Source organism: Coturnix japonica, chromosome 1 (assembly GCF_054131305.1).
Source record: "Coturnix japonica strain WE chromosome 1, WE-NBRP24, whole genome shotgun sequence".
In the NCBI taxonomy this organism is placed as follows: domain Eukaryota; kingdom Metazoa; phylum Chordata; class Aves; order Galliformes; family Phasianidae; genus Coturnix; species Coturnix japonica.
Window position 1 is genome coordinate 76,031,422 of NC_140663.1, and position 24,472 is coordinate 76,055,893.

At 43.5% G+C, this 24,472-nt stretch overlaps 3 protein-coding genes across 18 annotated transcripts; 1 reads left to right on the forward strand and 2 right to left on the reverse strand.

Moving 5' to 3' along the window:
* Positions 1-99: 99 nt before the first annotated feature.
* LOC107320189 (phospholipase A2-like) lies at positions 100-12,564 on the reverse strand. Of its 6 annotated transcripts, none has more exons than XM_085545405.1 (6): positions 11,818-11,956; positions 11,363-11,502; positions 8,263-8,359; positions 5,022-5,187; positions 2,521-2,581; positions 100-353 (listed from the first exon to the last, which is right to left on the reverse strand). In XM_085545405.1, exons 2-6 carry the CDS (start codon positions 11,447-11,449, stop codon positions 345-347), a joined length of 420 nt encoding a protein of 139 aa, XP_085401531.1. In that variant the 5' UTR covers positions 11,450-11,502; positions 11,818-11,956; the 3' UTR covers positions 100-344. The 6 variants fall into 6 exon arrangements, with proteins under 6 accessions (XP_085401531.1, XP_085401509.1, XP_085401522.1 ...); XM_085545383.1 differs by having other exon boundaries at positions 2,475-2,581; XM_085545396.1 differs by having other exon boundaries at positions 2,475-2,581; positions 8,263-8,442; positions 11,363-12,564.
* Positions 12,565-12,664: 100 nt separating this feature from the next.
* Positions 12,665-19,151, reverse strand: CLDND1 (claudin domain containing 1). Of its 11 annotated transcripts, none has more exons than XM_085545352.1 (7): positions 19,100-19,151; positions 18,528-18,700; positions 15,216-15,506; positions 14,465-14,572; positions 13,955-14,092; positions 13,632-13,851; positions 12,665-13,556 (listed from the first exon to the last, which is right to left on the reverse strand). In XM_085545352.1, coding segments are annotated over exons 3-7 (756 nt in total). In that variant the 5' UTR covers positions 15,505-15,506; positions 18,528-18,700; positions 19,100-19,151; the 3' UTR covers positions 12,665-13,555. The 11 variants fall into 11 exon arrangements, with proteins under 11 accessions (XP_085401478.1, XP_085401473.1, XP_085401483.1 ...); XM_085545347.1 differs by having other exon boundaries at positions 15,216-15,509; XM_085545357.1 differs by having other exon boundaries at positions 19,076-19,151.
* A 9-nt stretch (positions 19,152-19,160) lies between these two features.
* GPR15 (G protein-coupled receptor 15) lies at positions 19,161-22,676 on the forward strand. Its single transcript, XM_015875626.3, has one exon. It carries the CDS (start codon positions 21,011-21,013, stop codon positions 22,124-22,126), a length of 1,116 nt encoding a protein of 371 aa, XP_015731112.1. The 5' UTR covers positions 19,161-21,010; the 3' UTR covers positions 22,127-22,676.
* The last annotated feature ends 1,796 nt before the right edge of the window (positions 22,677-24,472 follow it).

Consider the following 24,472-nt stretch of genomic DNA (forward strand, 5'->3'; position numbering starts at 1 on the left):
AGTCTTGTGAAGCAAGAGCACAAGGGAGATGGTGTCTGTCTATGTTAGCTGAGAAATACACTCAGACTCTATAAGAAATTCTCTCACACTATTGTTAGCTTTGGGAAAAGAGGTACAATTTTATTCCAGTGTGTTCAGATTCAAAGGATTAGAAGAAAGCTCCTTAAAAAAAAAAACAAAACAACACAACTATTCTGATCCTCCATATTTGAAATGGCAGGTTGGATGAGTCTGCCCACATAGAAAGTTTGGCCAGAGAATGAACTGTGGGTTGTAAGGGGCTGCTCCCCAACACTTTGCTGCTTCTTGGTCACACAGGCACAACATTTTTTCACATTTGTCCGTCAGGTTATCTGCAAAAGAAAATGAACAAAGGATAAAAGATTATTGGATCAAGGGGATAAACAGCTGTGAGAGTGAGCTAGGCTCTAATAGGGAATACAAGTGATGGGAGGAGGCAGAGGAGCCAAGGAACAGCAGGGTTAGTTATCTGATTTCTTTGAGTCAGAATCTACAGAAGCTGATTCAAATCATATATATGAAGCTATATTTAATGGAACCATACAACTGCATGACAAGGTGTGGGCCACAGGGAACACAGAAGCAGCTGGCTCAGGTGGATGCATTGCAAATGACTGCTTTTCATTTACCAAATCCCATCCCACCTATAGGTATCTTAAAGCCATGAAGCTGATATCACCTTAAAGCACCGTGCCTTGTTTATTTGAAGCCGGTCCTACAGATTATCTAACACCCTCCAAAGCCTTCACTAAGCAAAGTTTAAAGAGCAGTTTCATGCCAGCGTGCTCAGGCTTTGCTCCAAAACTAACTCTAATGAGTAAAAATCTTTCCAGATTTTACTGGACTTTGCTGGATCAACACTGTATCTGATAAATAAGCATTTAAAGCTTTTCTGAGGAGAATCACACATCTACAACTAAAGCGTTTTAATGTTCCCATTGTCAAGGACTCAGCAGTAAGTCCATTTCTCAATTAGCTACCATCACTGCCTGGTTTTCTCCCTACCCTCTGCTTCTCGAGGTCTTCTTGTGCTACACCAACCACTGCCAGCCTCACGTCAGTATGAGAGCCCAGCTTGGCAGCCAGTCCTGAGAGCACAATGGCTTTTTTGAGCAGACCTCACAGCTCAAAGCTTTTTTTTTTGCATTCCGGATATTTACCATATTGAATTTGCTTACGTGTTATGGACTGTCTGGACTGAAGTAGATGGTTTTACATTTTTTTTTCTCCATTCCACAAGCAAAACTGCACAGCAGTAGCAAAAGATGGAGAGAAGTCCCAGGTAAAATGAGTTTCTGTTTAATTTACCTGAAAATATCTGTGTTTAGGATACAGTGCCAAACCACAGGCATTTAATTTCCTCTTGCACGGACAGTGAAAGCAGTTCTGCTTGTAATTTCTCTGGATATCATTCCTCTAGGTGCAGTGAATGTGCCTCAGAATCTAACACTTCATCTGTTTTGTCTGAGTTGGATAAGACATGGTGCCTTCACACCTCAGTGAAACCTGCTATAGCCCAGGGTAGGAAATGTCCCTTCAGAGCACATTTCCATTGTTCCTTTTCATGGTGGATAGAAGAGAAAGTGAAGCTTGTTGCTGATTCATGGAGAACAGTTGCTGGTTGTTTGTCCTTGCCTGGACATTGGTTAAGGAATATATGGCATTTGTTTAACTAACATTTATGAGGCAGGTTGGAACATTGTTATGGCGTAGTATTACACGTCTCACATGTCTGATGGTAATCTTTACATCTGCAACTAGGACTGCTCCCTCACGTCATAAATGAATAGTTACGCATTGAAGTAGCTAGCAGCAAATTGCACTTAGCTACAAAAACACAGAATACATAAACCAGAGGGAGAGCAGTTGCGTCCAGCAAAATACCTCTTAGCCAGTACCTAGTTTAATAGATGGTTCTTGCACTGGGAAAGGATCTACTGTGTGTTGTGCCACATCCTCTGATGGCAGATTTTCAGCTGCTTGGAGAGGCTGGGATTGTACTAGAACATGATCTTCCAGCAAGGTAGAAGGAAGTCAGTTTTCAAGCAATTAGCTTTGACGGCACGGGGACAGGTTTTACTCTCACACGTTCCTTTTCAAACTTTTGAAGAGCTATACAAAAGATTTTAGCATCAGGGACTTTTGGAAGACATCAAAGTAGAAGTGACAAATCCTAAGACTCAAATCATCTGGTGCATGTCAAAACAAACTGGTGTGTACTACTGATGGGCTGCTACTGTGCAATTCAAGACCTCCTTGACTGCTACCAGCTGTAGAGCTGAGCAAGCCTACACACACTGTATGTGCCTGTGGCACTTGAAATCACTCAGCTCTGAAAGCCTCCAAATCCCCACCTCTGAGGCACAAAAAGCTTTTGTGTTACTCTGTGTTTCTGCAGAGGAAGGAGGGAACTGTGAGAGGGAGGGAACCAACACAGGCTACTGTGTCCTTACCGCACCGTACAACATTCTTCTCACATATCCACTGGTAGCGCTGTACCTTTGGACTGCAGCCCTCTCTCTCTGCCTTGTCGTAGCAGCAGTCGTGCCTGTGGCAGCACCTTAGGGAGAGCAAAAGGCAGAGTTGGGGCTTGGGCATCCTGCGTGCTTTGCTCACAAGTGTTTTCACTCACTGCAAGGCTACTCCACTTACCCGCTGCTAATTACAGCTCTGTCAGTAAGCCAGCAAACAGAATGTACTGGCATTTCTATGAATGCTCAGTTGGCTTGGGAGTACATTAATGCTATATTTGTCCCCATGACTACCATATTCCTCCTTTCTCTAAGATTTTGCCTTCAGAAAAACAGGCGTGGCCAATCCCCAAGTCATGGTAACCTGCTTTACTGGAAAGGGCTGAAGCATTGTGATGAGGTGTGTGACCATGGCTCACCAGCTGAAGTTCAGATCATATCAGAATCTGGCATCAGGATATTTTTCACCTCCCTTGGCATCAGCGTAGCAGCTGGCTACAAACTCACCATCCTCAGAGGTAGGAATCATAGCAGTTGACTTTACAACTGTAGGCTTAAAGGGACACACGGGACTGATCTATGCTGCCTTCGTACATATTAAGAGTACAGTTCACATTGTCATATTGCAGGGATCGAACATAGGTGAAAAACACCCCATCTGAAAGCCCTGATTGCTTGTGATGGACCATACAGGGGGCTGAAGGTGACTAGCTCAGCTGTTCTCTGTACCACAGACTACTCAGGAAGAAACTTCGCTCTGTCAGGTGCTTCAGAATACATAGGAAAACTTCATCCCACTTGAATTTTATCCCAGTAGTTTAGTGATTCAGCAACTGAAGAAGTTCTATGATGGGTAAAAAGGTTTGTTTCCGTGAGAGCGATAGGTCAAAGGCTGGAACCAGGAAGGAGCCTGAACACTTTTGGGTCCTGCTTAGCAAAATGGGTTTTGCCTAAATACCTTTTGCTCAGAGTTTCTATGGATTTGCTTTGCATAAATGGGGATATGGATGCTTCCTCCTTGGAGATCTCAAGCAGAAGGGTTGTCCATGCAGTGCACTAAATCCTATGCACCATGTTTCTAGGAGAAAAGAAATATAAGGCCACAAGCCCAGGGAAATGCAGACGTTATGGCAGCACTCCTTTCAGCTGTGGTGAACCTTTATTTTCCTCCATGAATGAGGGGTGCTGAAAAGCACTCTAGCCCTGTCTAGACAGACAGACTGAATTACTCACAAGACAATCACTACCAGGTTCATTGCTGAGACTCTTAAAACAGACACGACAAGGAGGTGAGTCATTTCCAACAGTGTGTGCCCTTCAAGGTCTGTAGCTTTGCCACTCTGCATCTTTCTTCTCTAGATTTGCAAACATGGAAAATACTGTGGTCACTTTAACTGGCTTTGGATACTCAGCCATGATGATTTTTGCAGTATCAGAAGATTCCTGTGGTGAACACAGACTGGAAACATAACTAAATGCAGCATCTCATTGCTGATTCTTCCTCGCTTCAGAATCAAGCTAAAAAACCTTTCTTGCTTTCATCAAGCACTACTGCTATGCAACAGACATGAATGTTCTTACAGTATCAAGCTTCCTAAATACCGAACTATGGCATTTAGAGGCATTTCTAGTTGCAGAGTTACCATTTTCTGCCATTAGGATAAAATCCACATCCCATGGAAATCAAAGAGCAGCAGAAACATCCACCAATGAACACCTGATCAGATGTAGCTCTCTACTATTTTCAGGAGTATTGAGCACTTGTATTATGCATTGCCTTCCCTTCTGAGAAAAGCTGCTCTAGTGTGTGGATAACACCCGGCTTGCCGACTGCAGATAAAAACAGATAGACTGCTATGCTCTGCCTTTGAGGTTCTAAACCAGATAAGATTGTACATAAAGAGCTCAGAGCACACAAGAGTCCATCACATTAAAGATTTACATGTATACTAACTGCAAAGTACAAGAAGCCTTTCACTTCAACATGTCATCTATTCATTTTTATCCTTGGAAATAAAAAGCACGGCATCTACCAAGGAAAAGGGGAAATACCACCACGTTTTAGCCTGTTGTTTTTCTTGCTTGCTTTGCTTTAAATAGTCGGGTGATGAAGACAACAGGTTTGATTACTCCTTGCAAACTTCGAGATCGCTCCAGAGGGTAACACCAGTTATATTCCCCATCACTGCCATTTGCAGGATGAGGTGAAACGATCATTCAGACCTTTTAATCACTCCTATCTCTTCAGGCAGGGCTTGCTTTCTGTGCATAAGAGGTACTATTTAATGAGCTCATATCCTGGTTTCTTCCTTGCCCTCCACCCACATAGTACAAGGTCCCAGGAGCTCTGCTGTCATCCAAGAGGTGGCAAAGCCCTCATTCAAACACCAGATGGTACATGGCTCCTTGCTTATGGTTAACAAGTACTAAGTTCCCTCTGTAATGAGCTCTTGGAGGCACAGGAATACAGATAGGGAAGAATATGGAGATCCGCACTACTTTTGTGCACACAATTGAGGTTCTTCTTACCAGTCAGTTTCATCCTTAGGCCAGCCTCGTCCTCCCAGTCCGCAGTAACATCCATAGCCAATATATGCCAAGGGAGACCGTCCTGTGCCGCATGATATAGCACCTGCCAATTCAATGATTCCTCGGGTGTGGAGTGAGTGGGATTTTCCCAGAGCACCTTTCCAAACTGCAAAGGCAGGACATGGTTTCACACAAAGATTAAACATGAAATATGCTGATTTTCTTAAAACCTTTACAGGGTATTTTTGGCATTGAGTAGTTATTTAGATGGAGCCTTGATAATCTAAGTAGCCATTATATTCACCCTGCAAAGGGAACAAACACACAAATATACTCCACATAGGCAGCTCAGATCAATCCAGACTTCCTTGCTCTGGTGCACCAGTGTGTGACTGTAGCTAGATCACAGCATCTGGGCCCACCTTGCAATTTGAAGCTACATGCCCAGATTTGCACATTGTAGAGTCTGAGCCGCCCATCTTGTCTGGGGTTATGCAAGCTCCATGCAGTCAATATGTATTTAAAGAACCACCAACTCAGTTGCAGAAACTGTTACAGAAACAAAGAGTAGCTGCCCCTAATACGTAACTCACTTTGAAGCTTGATAGGAGCTTTGATGCTTATCACAATAACAATGGTAACAAACAGCATTGATTACCTCCTGGGCTCACAATGAAGTACCAAGTGTACTCTGGGCTCCACCAACATGCACCACAGACAATCCCCATTAAGGCTGAGCTACTTACCAAGACCTTTGGAGGTGCCAGTCTCCCCAGCGTTGGCCCCATTGCCCCCTGGCTCTTAGGCAGCCTGAGCAGAGGATGGGGCCTGAGGGACTTCACACCACAGAGCAGGGCTTTGACCCTGAGCTTGGCCTCTTAACAGTGCTGTGCAAACACAGGCTAATTAATCCTCTAAACCACCCGGGGACTCAATACTATTATTAAAACTGTTTCTTTTCTTTTAAAACCCAGCCATCTAATCCCCTCTCTTGGGCCTCTCCCCTCCTGTACTGCAGCTCGCTTCCTAGGCTTGATCCAAACCCCTTTGAAGGCAATGTGGGTCTGTCCCCATTACTGTCAAGATGTCCATTTGCTCCTCTCTGCTATTGGTGGGCTTGCAGCCCAGTACCCAGTGTTTCTGTCATCATTTTAACCCAGCAAGCCAGCTCAGAAGGGATCAAAGCCCCTGTCTCGGGCCTTCACACAGACTCCTTATGTTTCCAGTGCACTCCTCAGGGATTAAATGCACATTCCTGCAAAAGTAATAGCTCCCCTCACCCGAACACTACTTGAGTGTTCAGCATTTGCGCTAAAAACGCATTAAACCCACACTGTTTGAAAGTGAAGTGGTAACCTGTTTCCCTTGTCCAAACAGTGGATGCTTCACAGTCAGCAGCAGGCTGCAGGTCTGCCACAGGTAATGCCACTGGAACTGCTGAACTGCTCTGGATTTCAGGCAAAAAATCACACTTCTACAGCCTGCTTTAGCCTGCACACCTAAAAACGTTCCAAGAGAAACAGAAACGTCTTTTAGGTGTTCAACCTCCTTCCTGAATAGGAGCTTGGTTTATTTTTCAGCCATCTTTCCTGACCTTTTAAGGCAGGACCACCGGACACAGTCTGGAAACAGAAGCTGGTATAAGGTAACTGTGCCTCACCCAGAAGAAATACTATTCTTCTTTTGGGGTTATCTCTGAGAATCAAGGAACTGTAATTACAGCACAGAGCTACTTATGAAAGCAGAGAAAAGGACCCAGAGGGAATTGAGTCCAGAAGAAAGGCCTCGGGCTTTGCTCCTTGAGAACATAATTGAGATCATTCAGTCAGCATCTGATGTTTGAAAGCTGGGTGGGCTTTGAGCTGGCAGCAAGATACTCCAGCTGATGGTTGGTCCTGGAAAGCACATTTCACTAACCAAGTGTTCAGCTAATAACTGGAGCAAGAACCAACACTGCATTTTCCATGCTGGGCAGCTAAACCAATGTGTGGAATCCTTGAGAAAAGCCCAAGTCTCCCCAGCAGCCTGAAATTGGCCACATCCCCCATTAAAGTACTGTCTATTGTTAGCTATACAATGAATGGGGAACCTCAGCAGAGAGCATACCTGCAAGGAGACAAGCGGAGGTGGATCTGATAACTTAAACCTGCCATTTCCTTTCGAGACAAGCAGCCTTTGGTGTAGATTAAGTCAATGTTTTGGTTCTTGTTTTAAAACAGCGCTAGAGGTGTAGCCCAGTGAGGACAAGAAAGCAGACATAACAGTCTCAAAGGTGGGGGGAAATTCTAGTTTGCCAAGCACAAGAAAGTATTAACAGTTGATCACAGATATGCAAAGAATGAGCCAGAAAGAACCAATTCAGCCACAAGTATGGCAAACACACAGTGACGTGCTGATGTCAAAAAGAATGGGGGAGAAAGCGTCCTATAAATCACCTTCTGGTTCTTTAAGGCATAACTGCATATTTAAAACAAATATGCCTGTCATCCCAGTGATGCTGAAATACAGCAATCAATTAGATACTGTAATGAATTCTCTTTTTTCTTTAACAGCTACATATAAATAACCTCACTTCCATTCAAGATGTGCTTGAATCCGCCAAAAGATCTGCCAGGCACCTCATTCTGCTCAGAATTAAAATGAAGATCTTAGTGTGAATTCTGACTGTGTGCGCTTATGGGCATGAACCCCAACAGGGATAGAGCACAGGTAGAACTCCAGACAGTTTACTATCACGTCGCTATTGTGTGTAAGGTCTTTACGTTAGCAGACATTCATGGCTTTTGGACTTGGTATGAAAGGGAGGCCGGGTTGGATGAGAGCAGCATGATCTGGTGGGTGGCAGCCCTGCCTGCAGCATGGGCTGGAATTGAGTGGGCTTTGAGGTCCTCTCTAACCTGGCTATTCTGGGATTCTATGAGAGCTGCTCCCCACTTAGATGCTGGTATAAAAGGAAGGTATTTCTGGAAAGAAACACCAACATCAGCAACTTTATAGCAGAAAAACTATCCTCCAAAGAAAGCAACCTGTGTTTTTGTGTGACCAGCTACTGAAACCACCATGGAAACAAAACAGACTCGCAGCTCGCTTACACAGTCCCGCTCTATAAAGGTGAAAAGGAAAAAGGCAGCACATTTTACTGGTCCAAATGGGTGAAGTAGGCAAAGCTGGTGGCAAGGGGAGAGAGAGGCTGCTCAGGTTGAGGGCTGTGGGGGGGAAGGGATGGAGCGCAGACACTCACCTGCATGCAGCAGAAGTAGCAGCAGCAGCCGCCAGCCCATGGGCAGAGCTCCTCTGTACCGGTACGATGCTGTGCTCTGCTGTTCTGCAGTCCAGTACTGCCAAGTGAATGGAAGAGTGGGTGTGTTCAACAGCTCTCTGCTTCCAGGGTTTTTATGCATATACATCTGCCTTCCTACGCCTGCAATAGAGGAACACTCCCTCCTTCGACTTCCCTCAGTCTCAGCCCAGTCCCAGCCATCCCCAAAGGGCTCCCTGCTGTGCTGCTGAGGGCAAGGGCTGCCCCTGTGTGCGCACCGGGAGGGGCTGGCATCCCCAGCATTAAGCTGTGTTCCTTCTCTAAGCTGTTTGCTTACAGACCCTGGTTAACCTTTGAGTGGCTTCAGAAAAGGGAAGCTTACCACTGCCCTGCCTGTGGCTCGGGCTTTCCTGCTGCAGTGTTCACCTGGCAAGGATTCTCGCTTTTTATAGATCATTATTTCAAGGTGTGTATGTAATTCTAAATATACGTGTGTGTATATATTTAAGACCGATTATTTTTCACATTTAAAAAAGAAGAGACAAAACTATAAACATCTAACAGAAAAAGAATCCTGTCAGTGCAAATAGCTAATTATAAACTGACCAACACAGCTAATTCTGGGCTACTCCAGAGGGAAAAATACCCACCATTGCTGCACCTATTACTGCACCTGACCAACACCAACTCATTTCCTGCACAGTACCCAGTAAGTGTGTCCCAGCCACAGTCCGTGGTCAGGATCAGGTCCCTGGAGCTGGCATGTATTGAGTTCACACCAGTTGCTACTGGCAGCCCAACTGCAGAGGTGGTGGCTGCAACAGGCTGCTCCACTGGGAGAGGGAGAGGAAGAGAAGAAAGTCGTTGGCCTGTCCCAGATGCACCCCTCGATGGCATTCACTGTGGTAAAGCTGTGCCTCCCTGTTTAATGGCGTGCTTCTGAATGTTTGCTTGCCAAACATTGGCATTGCAATTAAAGGTCAGTGGCAAATAGCTTACTTGGGCTTCCTTTCTTCTGAGCACAGTCTGTCTGCAGCTGCGATCTTTACTGGGTAAGTTTTCAGGACATAGTTATATACTGAGTGCATTACGGGAGCACACAGCACAACAGAACTAGGCAAAGTAGGCTCAGCAACAGAGATACAGGACACGGACTTCACCACTACCTCTGCCATGGGCAATATCATAGAATCATAGAATTACCCAGGTTGGAAAAGACCTTGAAGATCATCAAGTCCAACCGTAGCCTAACAAGTACCCTAACTCTAAAAACCCTACACTAAATCATATCCCTGAGCACCACATCCAAACAGCTCTTAAACACAACCAGGGATGGCGATTCAACCTCCTCCCTGGGGAGCCTATTCCAGTACCTAACTACCCTTTCCCTCCCTTATCCAGTACCTAACCACCCTTATCCCTCCATCCTTGGGAATTCCCTCAAGTAGTTAGACTGAAGTGGTAATTGGAAATCCTAGTAGAGCTGCTGCTGGCTAATATTTAACCTCACCGTTAAATAAGGAAGGAGGATGTTAGAGGGTTGGTGTCCTTACTACTGGGGCTTTATGGATGCAGATCATCAAAACAAGAAGTGCAAACAAGTTTCAAGAACCACTTGGGGGCAGAATAAACAAGGCAGCCATCAGAGTGAGTTCCAATTACAGACACCTGAAAGGTCCCATCTTCAGTGGGAACAAAAGGAGAGGTGTGGCAGATCACCTACTGGATTCTCAGGGTTCCTAAGCCAGGAGATGAACTAGAAACTGCAAAGCGCCTAAAGGACTAAGCAAAATACAGATTGAGTGTTGTATCTTGTTCTGGTATCTCAGGGACTCCTTGTCTACATGGTCAGTTGTCTGGCTTGCACTCTACCTCCAGTCTGCAACACAAAAGTTGACTTACTAAACAAGGAAATCAGGGACCAGGAAAACTAGTAGCCAACACTCACTATGATGTTATGATGTTCAGACCATAATTTCATTCTGTTCTTCACTTTCTCATCTTCCCCTCCTCTGGAAATATTATGGTTTTGCCCCAGATCAACAAACACAAAATAAAGAAGTACAGACTCTTCTGACACCCAATTGGTCCATGTCTGAAGATGAGTTCCAGAGGGATGCACAGATTTGAACTTAAAATGGAAAGCAGAACTAAGGTGCTGTTTCCTTGTAATCACTTCACATTGCAGACAGGTTGAGTTTGTTATCTATCAGTGCTATCTGATTGCTGTTGCCAAAGTTAATTAACATATTAAAAAGTAATAAACTAAGAGCTGATCATGGTTTCCTTATGCTATGGTAAGTACATTGGGATCATTAGGGCATTTTTATCATTGGTTAGGGAAAGTAAATGAATTCCCTTATTTCACTTCCTTCATGCGTATTTTGTATGTCAGCCTGCTTGAACCTTGCTACTAACAGCAGGTAGTACATGGTGGTACTGGTTATCATCTCAACAAACTGAGCTATACAGTCAGCTCACCATTTCTCCAAAATTGCATATAGAATAAATTCACTATGAGTCTCAGGTGAAGGGGGACAACAACGGGTGGTGACAATCCCCCATTATTCCCCCCATAAGAAGTCCAAGTTAATTAAAAAACAAAAACAAACAAAAAAAAAACAAAACAGCAGAAATAATGGAAATCAGCTCAAGTGATGCACTGGTAGTTGAACACTACTGCGCAGACAGAAAATGAAACTATAGCTCCAGTAAAACTACAGTGCCACTCTAGAGCGAACAAGTAGCAGAGAGAAACTACAGCTGTGAAATTAAATGAATGAAATTAGTGAAGAGGTTGCTGAAGTAATGGAAATTCTGACTGATACCGTACCAGCCTGATATGCCAATTGACCGACAAAAAGAACAAACATTAAGTAACAGACCTAAGGGACTTATGAGACATAACTCTGAGTGAACCAGTGCTAATGAGACAGTTCAGCTGAGGAATTGAGAACACAATAATAGAAAGAAAATCCCACAGGATCCTCCCACAGGATCCAGCATCTGCTAATCATGTCAGTTGACAAACAAAGAAAACAAAAACAAATAGCTGATATAAAGGAAACAACAAAAAACAAACCATGGTGTAACAGTAACAGTTGGACTCTATCTGACAGACCTCCCTTGTGATACACTGGCAGATCTGATCCATCAATTTGGCAGTCATCGCCCACACTGAATCTGCACCTGTCAGACACTTCAGCTGTCAAAGAAAGTAAGCTGTAAACAACAACAGAAACAACAACAAAAAGATATTTAAGGGACTTAATTGACCCAGGACATCTGTAGTGTAAACCAGCATCAGGATGCAGAGTTGTCTGAGAAAGGAAAGTAACAGCAACGACAGTAAAAAGCACCAGAATAATGGAAATATGCAGTGTGATCCCACACCTAGGAATGGCGTACAGGATCTGTTTTAAATGAGAAACCGCAGCAGTCTGCCGTTCCAGGGATGTTACAGCAATCTTCAGTGTGAACCAGCAGCAGGCTGTCAGTAGGGGGAAACAGCCTTGAACATCATTAGGTCTTACCTACCTGAGCCACGCAGGAGCTTCTTAATTGTTCCATAAATTCCCATCAAATTAGTGTGAGTTCATAAACTGCAGCTACAACATCTGTATTTTCTCAGATTATGCAAGGAAGTATCAGAGCTCCTCTCATCAGGCTCAGATAGACTTGGAGTTTGCAGAAAATCATTTTTAGTTGGCGAGGTGACGAAGTATTGGACAGCAAGACTTTCTGAACTTCGATCTTGGTTTTCAGAATCACGCATGTGCTTATCTCTGTTCACTTTGTAAAGACAGCAGCAATGCTAGAAGGAGAAGTGGGCTGTTCTCTATCACCAACCAGAAATAACACTTTAGAAACTACACTAACAAGGTCCCTGATCTTCAAGGAACCAGCAAACACCTATTCAAACAAAAGACAACAGCAGAGAGACAACGTGCCAACTTCCATGTCATCCCCATCAGTAGTAAGTCACAGAACCCATGATAACAGTGTCATTCCTTTTTAGGATTCATTTCTTCTAAAACACATTTCCTATACTGAGCACAAATCAAGGAACTGAGAGGAGTTAAGCCTTCAGAATTAAACAATTTAGTCTTGGAACACTTTTCTAGGCAAGACTGGCCACCCAGCCTGGACAAAAATGCAGTAACTTAGAAGAAACACATGCAAAGACTGGGAGCTCATTAGAACTGAAATGGGTATGCATCCCTCCGGTGTCAAATGTGTTAGAAAGGCTTCAAGAATAACAAACCTAACAAAGTGTCTTTGTTTCTGGTGATATTTCCAACTAGAGAGATGCACAGTCCCACCCCAACCCCCACTCCCATCATTCTAGAACATTCCCTCCCTGTCCCAACAAATTCACACATCAAAAGTTTGAGGACTGTTTTATTCCACTTAAACAACAGATTTGGGGCAAGGTGGGAATAGAGAAGCACCTTTAAAAAAAAAAAATCCTATTATGTATTACATAGGTAAAATAAGAGTTTTACAAAAGTTTATATTATGTACATATACACACATACACTAAATCAAATTCAGAGTTAAAAAGGTCGTAAAGGTTTGCCTTTGATACAACAGGAGAGGAAAGCCTTATTTCACAGCACGCAAAAAGCACAAGTTAAGATTTCAGTGCACAAACACACGTAGTGCAGGTACCTGGAAGCAGCGTACCTAGAGTAGCACAAACTTCCACATAGGCAAACTTCTCCTCTTCAACAGCAAAAGCAGCACAGATTCTCTGTCTAGGGGAATGTGCTACACCACCACTCACACAGCCAGCTGCTCTGCTTATGTCAGTTTGGGCAGAAGCCATAGAAAGTAACAAACTAGCAAGAATAAGAGACCTAAAGCTAAGCTAAAGCACTGATTTAACTACAGCACTTCCACTGCTCTTTTGTCTGCTCTAAGGCCTATGGAGAGTGCCCAACTCATGATTTATTATTTGTGCTCTCTAGTTCCCATTCTTGCCTACCTGTACCTTTTCCTATCTCACTTCCATATCACAATACCTTTCCTATTTCCTCCAGGCTGACAGGATAATAAAATTAAGAAGAGATACACATTTAACTAAGGGGATATTCAAAGAAAAATCAACCAAGGAAATCTTAAAAATATATATATTAAAAATTGTTTTTAGAAACTAAGTTCTGCAAACTTCTGGCAAAGTCTGGTCATTTAGCCCAAAGGTCTTTGTCTTCAGGGCCTGCAGGTTATTCTGTTTCAACTGGCAAATAGCAAGCAGTACAAGGCCAAATTCCTGTCTGAAAGAATAAAAGTAATAAAGGGTGAGGGGAGTCTCTTACATGGAAACCTAATACTGGGGTAGCAGCACTTACTATGCTACACGGTACGCTTTCAAGAGAGTGAATTCCTTTCTGTTGGTGCGAGCTGCCCAGATGAAAAGAGCAGCTGCCATAAACTGCAAAGGTGCTGAGACGCAGGCCAGGCAGAAGGACCAGCCAAATTCACCCCTCACGTCACCAGGTAGGGGCAGCTTCTTATGAAGCAGTTCAATCCCAGCTACATAGCAGCCAACCAGGCCCAGTGTACAAAGTCCTGGGGGAAGCAGAAGTGCAGTTAGTTCATTGCTGAAGTGCTCTGGCTGTCACTAAGAGCTTATAGAGGAGGGAGAGTAAGTGGTGGATGGCAGAGGACCTACCTGCAAGAAAATGGAGGACTCCAGTGGCAATGGCAGGGTACAGGCTGCGACAGGCGCACGCACAGAGCCCAATCAGAGCTCCAAAGCACATAAGACCAAGGCTAACAAATGGCAGGAGAAACTGCAATCGCCAGAGATCTGCACATTAAAGAAACACAGACACCAGGTTTATTGAACTGACCTTCTCCACCATGCTGCATTCCTTTCCACCCACACTCCTTCACTGGTTTAGCTAAAAAGGTCAAAAAGCTCCACCAAAGTAGAAAGAACTTTAGACTTCCAAACTCCTGTAGAATACTCATGGCCAAAGTTGTTGCTAGAGCATCTAAGTTTTCCTTTAAAGCTTTGACCTACTACTTGTGCTACTGTAAAACACACAAGGAAACCAACAAACTGCAGAGCAAGATGCAGATGTTGTCTCACCAGTGACTGCATTTGGGAAACCCCATTCTTTTTCTTTGTTTTTTTAGATCCCACTGTTTTTACCTGCAAGATGTGAAAGACACTTACAAGTCCGATTCAAATCTGTGCCACTGTTGTGATTTCCAGGCTCTATGTACTTCTCCATAAACTGATCGGAGAGGGAAAAACTGATGCAGTTTGTAGTCATATCAGTTTCTGGAACAATGACAACAACCAGACAATTGCCATTAGCTTTTTCCAACTCCCCTTCTTCATTCAATTCTCTTAAGCATTTAAACTGTCCAAGTACAACTTCAGACTAAGAAAAAAAATACTTCCCAAAACAATTTTGTAGGATATCTTGATAGTAATGATAAAGTAGTTAGCACAAGGCATAACATTATACATGCAGAATTTCCACCACACTTCTTTAAAGCAACCAACAAGTTTGTCATTCTATCTCTAACAGCTCCAAAATCTGCTAGTGTCACAGTGGGGTATTTGTGGCACGTGAGGAAAACAAATAACCATCTAAAAGGAGCAAGTGTTGTCTTGCTAAAGTAGTTAGTTTGATTTCCCCTCCCCTTTGATCCCACAGACAGAGGATAACTAGCAGAGCCATAATAACCGTATCACCTGTTGTGCAGCAGGTGCAAAAGAACTCCCACCAACCTAATTTACAGCAGTCTAAATTCAGATAATATAAAATATACCAAATTCAGATTCTGTAGCATTGACAGAGATATTTCCCATATCACTCCTTTAGAAGTTTACATTGCCATTATTAAAAAGTAAACATACGAGTTAGAAATAAGCTTCCCGAGTGAAGAAAGTGAAGTGTGAATTAGTCCAGAGATACCTGGTGGGCTGTACCAGTGAGAGTTTTTGGGTACAGTAATGCACCTCCTCCACAACCCAACGGTGCCGTTGCATCGGAATAGTGCATCTGTGTAGGTCTTCTCATCTGCCTCTTCACTGACAAATTCTTCCCAGATGCTCCTGCCGGCTTCAGTAATGTTCTCAGCAGGGGACAGAGTATGATACTCATACCAGAAATCAGTACCCAAGGAAGCTGCCATATATATGGTGGAGATGAGGCTGAGAACACATGCAATTACCAGCGCCGTAGCAAAACGGTTATCCATCATTGCTGCTGAAATGAGAGAGAAGGTCCAAGTGAGTAACTCCTCTGATGCTAAATATGAAGTTATCTTAGCAGTGTCAGCCTCAGTACATCATTCCCGTTATGCAATGTTTCTTTAGGATATGCATCTTTTCCAAGATGCCAGAAGCACAGAAATGCTGTGTCTACAGTACTACTCCATACTCACTGGATCTGTGAATTCAAGGCACGGGTATCGCTCTTCTCCCAGCCTCTATACATCACCCTGAGATAGAAACAGCAATTCTGCCCCCAAAGCAGATGACACAGCTCACTGGCACTTCTGATCTTGACTGTAGGCAACCACAGAAAGCAGAAAAAACCAACTAGAGCTCTCAGAAGATTTACCTTTCCTTAAAGAGATTAGCAAGGGAAGAAGCTATTTTTAGCCTGCCACCCCATATGACTTTCACAGCTTGTGTTGACAGCAAAGGTAAGAACCACACAGATGCCAAATAGCCTCTTCCAGACTATTCACAAGGGGCGGCCATGCCAAAATGCCAGAATGCCTTTAAGAAAACTATCAAGTATCACTAGGCACTAAAGATATAACACAAAGGAAGCAGGGAAGGACAAGTATAGAAATCCAATAAATGCTGAGATAACACAACAGCATATGCAGAGGCATTTCTGAAGAGCTAAAATGTTTCCAAGGGAATGCCCTGTTACATGGGTATTAGATGACAGTACCTTCCAAAGCTGAAATACCTTCACGTACCACCAGGAGGATCTTGCTCTGGCTCCCTTTAAGAGGTAATTAAGGTCCTCCTTCACAGGCCCACATAAAAGCACAAACTCATGGGTGAAGGCAGCACAGGAAAAAAAACTGATATGACATGCACTTACGTTTGGACAATACTGTGATTACAGTGAATAACTGATTGCTAATACACAATATTTTGTAGATACTGTGATATGTCAGAAGACTTTGAAGTGTTTGATGTGTCTGCGGTGCTCACTTAAATCTATGGATAACAATAAATAGGGCTTGATGATCTCGCCAAATGAAGTATCAACTGAAGTCACTTCTGCATCTAGAGCTGTTCTGGTGTTATGAACTACCATACAATCAAATCAGTTCTTCTTTACTGCTCATTTTATCTTCCATCCCCCACAAATCTTAATCAAAATATGTATGTTTGATTTTATTTTAGTCTAGCTCCTTTGAAGTTGAATGAATTGGGAACAGCAAATGCCTAAACATAGAACATTCATAAGGAAAAAGAAAAGTCAGCGCTCAAGTCAGATGTGCCAACACTAATTTCTAAACTAAAAAACAAGGTGCAAAATAAGCAGGGGGTTTCAAAGGCACCAATATCTATTCCTAACTATGCCCTTCTCATTTCTTTTCCCTCCTACCTGCTCCTCTACTTGGTTCAAACTGGCTAATGGAGTTGAGAGTGAGATTACGTATACTTGTATGATTCCCTATGCCTCATTTCTACATTGGAAGAGATATAATTGCAATCAGTATGCCTTATTTAACTACTCCTTAGAAATGATCGAGAGAAGAACTGATGTTTTTCTGAACTAAAAAGTAGTACCCACTTGAAACACCACAACACTTACAACTCTAAAAAGCAATGCACAAGCTCTGAACCTTTATAAGCCATGTAAATATATCAGGAGGAAGAAATAATATCTGGGAGTATTTATCGAGAAGACACAGCAACAAGATTTAGAAGCAAATACTCAGCGTACTGTTCAGTCTTTTGTTTTGTAGATGCATTGTCCATTGACATTCAAGAACCTCAAGCTCCAGCCCTCTGATCATTTCAGTGGCCCTCCTCTGCACCTGCTCCAGGAGCTCTATGTCCTTCCTGTACTGGAGGCCCCAGACCTGAACACAGTACTCCAGAGGGGGCCTCAGAACAGCTGAGTAGAGGGGGACAATCATCTCCCTCCCCCTGCTGACCACTCCTCTTTTAATGCAGCCCAGAATACAGCTGGCCTTCTGGGCTTCTAGCACACACTGCTGGCTCACGTCAGCAATCAGTTCAAGAAGCACTGTCTTCAGATACTACATCCCTGCTGCCAGGTCCACAACACTGGTGCTAGAAATACTTTTTTAATCAGAGCAGCATTAAAATGTAATCACACATTTCTGGTCAGTCTGCTACACAATGGAAAATATACAGTGGATCTGACACAGCTGATATCACTGTTCTGTCACAAGCAAACTGAAGGGTCAAAAACAAAAGATAAAAATCAAGCACTGCCTGGCATTCATTAGCCATGGCCACCCACTTTTTATTGCTCTTTTTAAAATGTTTTAATAATTAAAAATATATAAGTTTTGTGGCTTAATAACTACATTACGTACTATTTCTGCTTTGGAAGTAACAATTCCTATTTTACCATGCTGACCCACAACAGAGGCAGATGGAGGTGGTATGGCAGTGGAGGCTGAATATTACCAATAGTATTTAATCACATTTTGATGTTGCGTAAGCAAGCAGCAGAGGGGCATTCAGACAAAATGGCACCTGACATAGAAGTGTGGACAAAGGAGATGCATGGGATTTAATTTTTTCCATGAGGAGAAAATGGCACCTACTGACTTTTGCTAATGCTTACTGAACATTTCTAGAGACCAAACGGCATGGGAGCACAGTGAGGCAGTGGATGGTGCATTTCAGCAGTGTAATCACAATGAATCACCACTGCCGGAGCAGGTTTCTACAAATGGGCATGTTGGCTCTTGTTCATCACCGGCAAAAAATGCACAGCTAATGGTGGGGAGTGCATGGAAGAGCAGTGCTTTGTAGCTTAGAATTTGCACTACTGAGTAGTATTATTGCATTCTTTGTATCAGTTGTAGTTCCCATGGAAATTGATATAAGTTCTAGTACTTTCTTGAAAAACACACTTGCAATTGGGCTGCTATGAGGGAAAACAGGCGGAAGACCTGAAAAATTAAGTGTGTGGAGGTGGCCAACAACACTTTCAAACACGCTCCACCTCTGGGCAATACAGGAGTAGGAAGTGATGCAACTCAAGCCCTCTTACCTTACAGCTCCCCAGGTTCAGCAGCACACACAGCTCCAGTGTTTCCAGGTGACTTCAGCAACACTGTACTAATGGAGTCCTGCAGTAAGCTAGCACACACCACCAACTCCCTGCTGGCCCTAGCTGCTCCATTCATTCCACTCCTGCAATGCCACCGGCACGCAAGCAGCAGCCTGGAAAGAGACAAGAGAAATAGAGTTTGGAGTCATGATAGCAGCAAGCCGCTGGTGTTAGGCAGCATAAAGAGAAAACGATGAAGAGCGAAGGGGAAAAACCTGACGGGAAGAACCCTGGACATACAGCCGGCAGGACAGGCCTGTGCTGCCATCCAAGGAGCCGCCGAGGGCCGGGCAGGCCGACAGACCCCGAACCCACAACGCGAACCACCCCCTTCCCCCAGGGCCTCCCCTCCGCCCTCCAGGAGCCCCAACCAGCCCGTTGTCCGGCACTCACCGCAGCGCATCACCCCCATCCCCAACACACCCCCTGCCGCTTCCGCCCCCCAGCTGCCCCTGGGCACAGCTACGCCCCACCCCGCCGCACGGCACCCCGGGAGCCGCAGTCCCCATTACCTTCTACCGGAGCAGCGGGGCCGCAATATAAGGTCGCGCTCCGCCCCGCTCCTCCGCTCCTCCCCTTCCCTTCCGGAGCTGCCGCCATGCTGCTGGGAGCTGTAGTCGGCCCGACGTCATTTAGAGCACCGGGGGAAGGCTGCACGGACATGGCCGGAGACTGTCCTGGGAAGCAGAAAAGGGGGAGAACAAACAGGTGACGGTGGGACACCAGATGATGTTCCATTAACCCATGGCCAAGCCATGTTCCTATTAGCAGGAAGCTAATAATGCTGGTGGCTATAGCTTAAAGGCTGCTCCTGCTCTGTGCGTTCAGAAAGTACAGAGCACGCTCCAGAGAACAGAGCTGATTCAATCCAACTTGTTTTGTTTTGGTAAGTAGAATCAGAGAACTGTTTGAGTTGGAAAAGACCCTTAAAAGTCATCTAGACCAACTTTAATGCAATGAACAGGGACATCTACAGCTAGAACAGGTTGCTCAGAGCCCCATCCAGCCTGACCTTGAATGTCTCCAGGGACAGGACATCCACCACTAAGTGCAGAGTAGAATAACACTTGCTCATGGCTGCAAGAGAAGACAAATGATTATACACGGACTGCAAGGTTCAGCTTATCTTCTACTCCAGCACTGATGGAAAGAAAATGTCTCTACCATATCACCTCTGAGATCTTCCTGGAATTAAGGAACTTAAGCACGTTTATCAACATAGAAATAAGTAAAGTTGACTACAAAAGCACCTCCGCAATGAATCCATCAAGAATCATTTCTGTAAACCGCAAGACATTTGGACACTTATATACAATACCGGTTGAAAATCCCAAAGACATGCAATGTCTATGTACATGAAGGGGGAAGGAGTAGGAGAAAATGAACTGATGTGAAGAAGAGAAAAAGGATGATGTAGACCAGGAGATATCTGAAATTAGTACACACTGGCGAAGTCGTAATAAGTTCAGTACTTCAAAAAGGGAAAATTTTCCTTTGCTTTGTGCAATGCTAAGAGAGCTGACTGTAAGGTAAGCCACAGCTGGAGCAGTGGGTGAAACTGTGAATGAAAGATGGAGAAAACTGGGGCTCTTTGGAAAAGAGTTCCGTAGATAAGAATGGCTCGAAGGTGTGGATGCTTCACAAGCAGGAGGAGCAGGACCACGTCACCACTCAGTATAGCAAGCTAGGGTTTGAAATGAAGAAGAAATTATGGCACATCAACAAACTGTCCTCTAAATCTCAAACGGGATGGTAAATCTGGGTGTGGGGGTGCCCAGAGTTAGGGGATATAGGGGGCTGAGGGGCAGGAGGGGGCACTGTCAGTGCAGAGTGAGCCTGGGACTGATACCCAATAAGTACAGACCACAGTTTGAAATATTTTTGCCTAGCACATCCATATGACAGAATTACTTTCAACAGAAAACAATCATAAATGAATAAAGAAAACATAAATGCCTCCAAACCTCAGGAAAGCTGAGCATGCAAGGAAAGATAAAGAAAGTAGAGCCTGAATTTACCACTCCCTGATTTCTTCTAGCTGGTATAATCTCTAACCTGCAAACAAGTAATATCCTGTCCTAAAAATTTTAAGCTTCAGAATCTTGAAAACAACTTTCCCTCCCCCAAAATAAAAGAAAAACCCAAACCCAGATTGCTTCTATAAGCAAATGTAAAATACAGATAAAATCAACCTGACGTTGAAAAAAGCAGCAGCTCCTTGTTCTGAAGCTGGGGTTTCGACTAATCAGAGATGCTCATCGCTTGTCTTTATCCTACATGATTGGCTAAAAGGGTAAGAATTACACCCCAAAACCACTTTCCTCCTCCTCCCCCAGTCCTCCCCCCTTACACGCTAGCGTGTTTTTAAAGAAGACCATGAGGGGAAGGGAAGAGGGGAGCTCAGAGCCTTCTTCAGCCTCAAGATGAGGACAGCTGGGCCAGAAATGGATCTCATTCAGCTTTCACCTGTGACTACGGTCACTTTCAGCTATGATGACTACTACTATGAGGATGAGGACAGCTGCCAGCATAAGCAGCTACAACATATGACTGCTTTCCTCCCTATCCTGTACGCTGCCGTGTTCTTGGTGGGCATTCTTGGCAACTCCATCCTTATCGTAGCCTTAGTCTTCAAGCGACGGGTCCAGAGGCTGATTGACGTCTTCATCATCAACCTCGCTGCTTCAGACTTCATCTTCCTCATCACGCTGCCATTCTGGGTGGACAAGGAGGCATCAGATGGGATGTGGAGGGTAGGATCTTTCCTCTGTAAAGCTAGTTCTTACATCATCTCAGTTAACATGTACTGCAGCATCCTCCTCCTCACTTGTATGAGTGCAGACCGGTACCTTGCCATCATGTACCCCTCCATTGCTAGAAGGGTCCGAACCAGATCCTATTCCAGTGGACTTTGCTTCTGCGTCTGGTTGTTATCCTGCTGCTTAGGGACGCCAACTCTTTTGTCCAGAGAACTGGAAGAGCGCTACGGCAAGATGTACTGCACAGACAAAGATGTGACAGAATCCAAACAGATCACATCACTGGTGATTTTAATCCTGGCCTTCTTCTTCCCACTGTTGAGCATTCTGACCTTTTACTGCTCCATCACAAGGAGACTCTGTATGCATTACCAGAGATCTGGGAAACACGATAAGAAACTGAGAAAATCTATCAAGATCGTCTTTATTGTGGTGGCTGCTTTTGTCATTTCTTGGGTCCCCTTCAATCTCTTCAAGCTTATGGCCATCCTTTTGCGACTGCAGAAGCTGCATGACTGTTTTCTTGACATGGTTGCTCAGCTGGGCATTAGGGTGAGCAGCCCCTTTGCCTTTGCCAACAGCTGCGCCAACCCTTTTATTTACTACTGCTTTGACAACTACATCCGCAGAGCCATGCTCAGGTGCCTGTGTCCATGGGTGAAAGCCAGCAACAGCACCACCATCTCCGACACCTTGGATACTCGCCTGAGCTACTCCTTATCCAATTTCATCACAGGGGAGTACACTGCGAGGAAGAGGAGGCGCTCAGTTTCCCTTTGACTGGGAGCCAGGACTACAGAAGAAGGGACCTGTCTTTCCAAAGGTGACAGGGAAAGAATAAAGCAAGAAAAGGGGCAAAAAATAAATAAGCAGCAGAGGCAGAGCTGCAACTGTAGTGTAGCCAGCACTTAAGGCTGGTGGTACAGCACTTCCCTTTAAAAACACAGGTATACTGAATAGGAAACTTTAACCACAGAGCTACAGTTCACAGAGATCACTGTGTCACTTTGCAGTGTAAGTCTGAAACTGCTGTGTTGAGAGACATCCACCTAGGCTGGTGCTGGAACTGCAGCCCAAGAGCTACCAGCTGAGAGTAAAGTCAGGCTGATCAGCCAAAGCCGCCCTGAAGGCAAGCTTTGAACAAATGCATAGGTTTTCATCCTGCTCAGAACAAGAAAAAGCAATAGAAGTACTTCTCCTCTCTGGTTCCTAGCTTACTCACAGAAATATTGCAGCGCTATGTAAAAAACCTGATGAATTCTCCTTTTTTTTGGATATTTTCTGTATTTAGAAATGCAATGCTTTAATGAATTTGTGTTACTTGCTCTTGTGACTTGAGTCCTGTGCATCTTTCTTGAAGTTTCAGCTTCTCGACTGAGAGATTAAATATGTTTTAATCAAAGGAATTAAAGTCAGTTTCTAGCCCCTGTGGTTTCAGAAAGGAAAAAAAAAAAAAAAAAAAAGAAAAGAAAAGAAAAAGAAAAAAGAAAAACAGCTTGAAGGCAGAGAAACCAGAAGACAAGCAAAAGAAACTACATATAAACCTTTTCTTAATAGCAAACAACCAAAAAAATAAAGAAAATGGAGAGAACACCTTCACACTTTTTAAGATGGTCTGGGGGGATGTGGCATGATTTCTGATTGCTCGGCTTGTCTAATGCTACAACACTGTGTGTCCAGCTTTGCTTTGTTTAGGCGCAATCCATATTAAGATGCAAGCAAAGTCAAATGCAAACATGCCTGAAAAGCGAAATTAGCCAAAGGATCACAAATGTTTGACTGAAACAGAGAATGCTGAGACACCTTGCGTGCAGAAACACTTGTGGAAAAGGAATTCAAAAGTAACACTGTTGAAGTTCACTGGTAAACTCCATGAATAATTCATAATAATAAAAGCTCTCCTTCCTATCCATCAATCTCTGGGAAATGTAGAAATCTTGTATTTCATATACTGTAGAGGAGATAGCGCTAGCTCAACTGGTGTTAAGTCTGACGGTAAATGGGATGGGGAAATAGAGAAAGCTATAATACCTCTTAGAATTACAAACTGAACAAATAAGGAGTTAAGCAGCTCATTAGAAAACTGGTATAAGACTTCTCCTTCTAAATGCCAATGATAGAAATGTGTGCTTAAAACAAAGAAACCAGAGTGCCACGTTTTAAGGTGCCCAGTTAAAATAAGCATTAGACTTCCAACAGCGCTGACACCTCAGGTATGTTGCACCTTCTGTAATAAGTTTAGCTTAATATATTACTGCTTGTCATAAATCTAATAAAACAATACCATCAAGCATCCAGATTGTGTTGTGTGATAGAGTAAAAAAAGATATTCCAGTGCTTGTATTTCTCTTTTTTTTTGCACTTAGCCTTTAAAGCTTTTGAACGAGCTCAAACAAAACCCACAAAAGGTCCCGACTTCATTGGCAGAAATCATCTTATCACAAAGTGATAAAACAACATATATGGAACCAAATCTTGAACTGTAGAAGATCTTTAGTGATACAGCCCCGTAAGATAAACCACATTCAACTCTGCCAGTGAGAAAGAAAAGGTCAGCAAATATATATCTTCAGGTCTACTTTTCAACAGTAAGCTGGTAACAGCTTCCACACCATGCTATGGAGTGAACCCCTCCCTGTTTTACCAGACAGAAGTTTAAAGCTAAAACTACAGTCTCAATTGGCACCTCTCAACAATCCATTATACTCCCTCCGCTTTGCTAGTATTAATGAGTGGCTCTTTTTTTTTTTTATAATAGTTAAAAAAAGAAAGAATAAAAAGAAATCTGTGAGTTGCATTTCAAATAACTTGTGATCCCCATTGCTGGATAATAATAATAATAATAATAATAATAATAATAATAATAATAATAATAATAATAATAATAATAATAATAATAATAATAATAATAATAATCACATCTTGTTTGTAAAGAGTGTTTCCTCAGTAAATCAGACTCAGACTCATTATTTCCTTCAGTCTCCATCCCCACCCACAGCAGAACGACCTCTTTGGAACATAATTAATCTACAGTAATTTCAGTGATTTGAAGTTAAGGCTGCTACTTTCTTTTATGCTTTCCTTCTTTTTCGTGTTTCTTTTTTCTTTCTAATGCTTCAAAATACC

What these genes read in the sequence shown, in the direction of transcription:
- GPR15 (XM_015875626.3), top strand. Translation starts at nt 21,011, where the DNA reads ATGAGGACAGCTGGGCCAGAAATGGATCTCATTCAGCTTTCACCTGTG.
- LOC107320189 (XM_085545383.1), bottom strand. Translation starts at nt 11,449, where the DNA reads ATGACTGCCAAATTGATGGATCAGATCTGCCAGTGTATCACAAGGGAG. An exon ending in ACTGTTACTGTTACACCATG is followed by an intron (nt 8,360 to 11,362) that starts GTTTGTTTTTTG and finishes TTCACTTGGCAG; the next exon opens with TACTGGACTGCAGAACAGCA. An exon ending in GAAGAATGTTGTACGGTGCG is followed by an intron (nt 354 to 2,474) that starts GTAAGGACACAG and finishes TTTCTTTTGCAG; the next exon opens with ATAACCTGACGGACAAATGT.
- CLDND1 (XM_085545352.1), bottom strand. Translation starts at nt 15,504, where the DNA reads ATGATGGATAACCGTTTTGCTACGGCGCTGGTAATTGCATGTGTTCTC. An exon ending in TCACTGGTACAGCCCACCAG is followed by an intron (nt 14,573 to 15,215) that starts GTATCTCTGGAC and finishes TCATTGTTCCAG; the next exon opens with AAACTGATATGACTACAAAC. An exon ending in AGTCCTCCATTTTCTTGCAG is followed by an intron (nt 13,852 to 13,954) that starts GTAGGTCCTCTG and finishes TGCTTCCCCCAG; the next exon opens with GACTTTGTACACTGGGCCTG.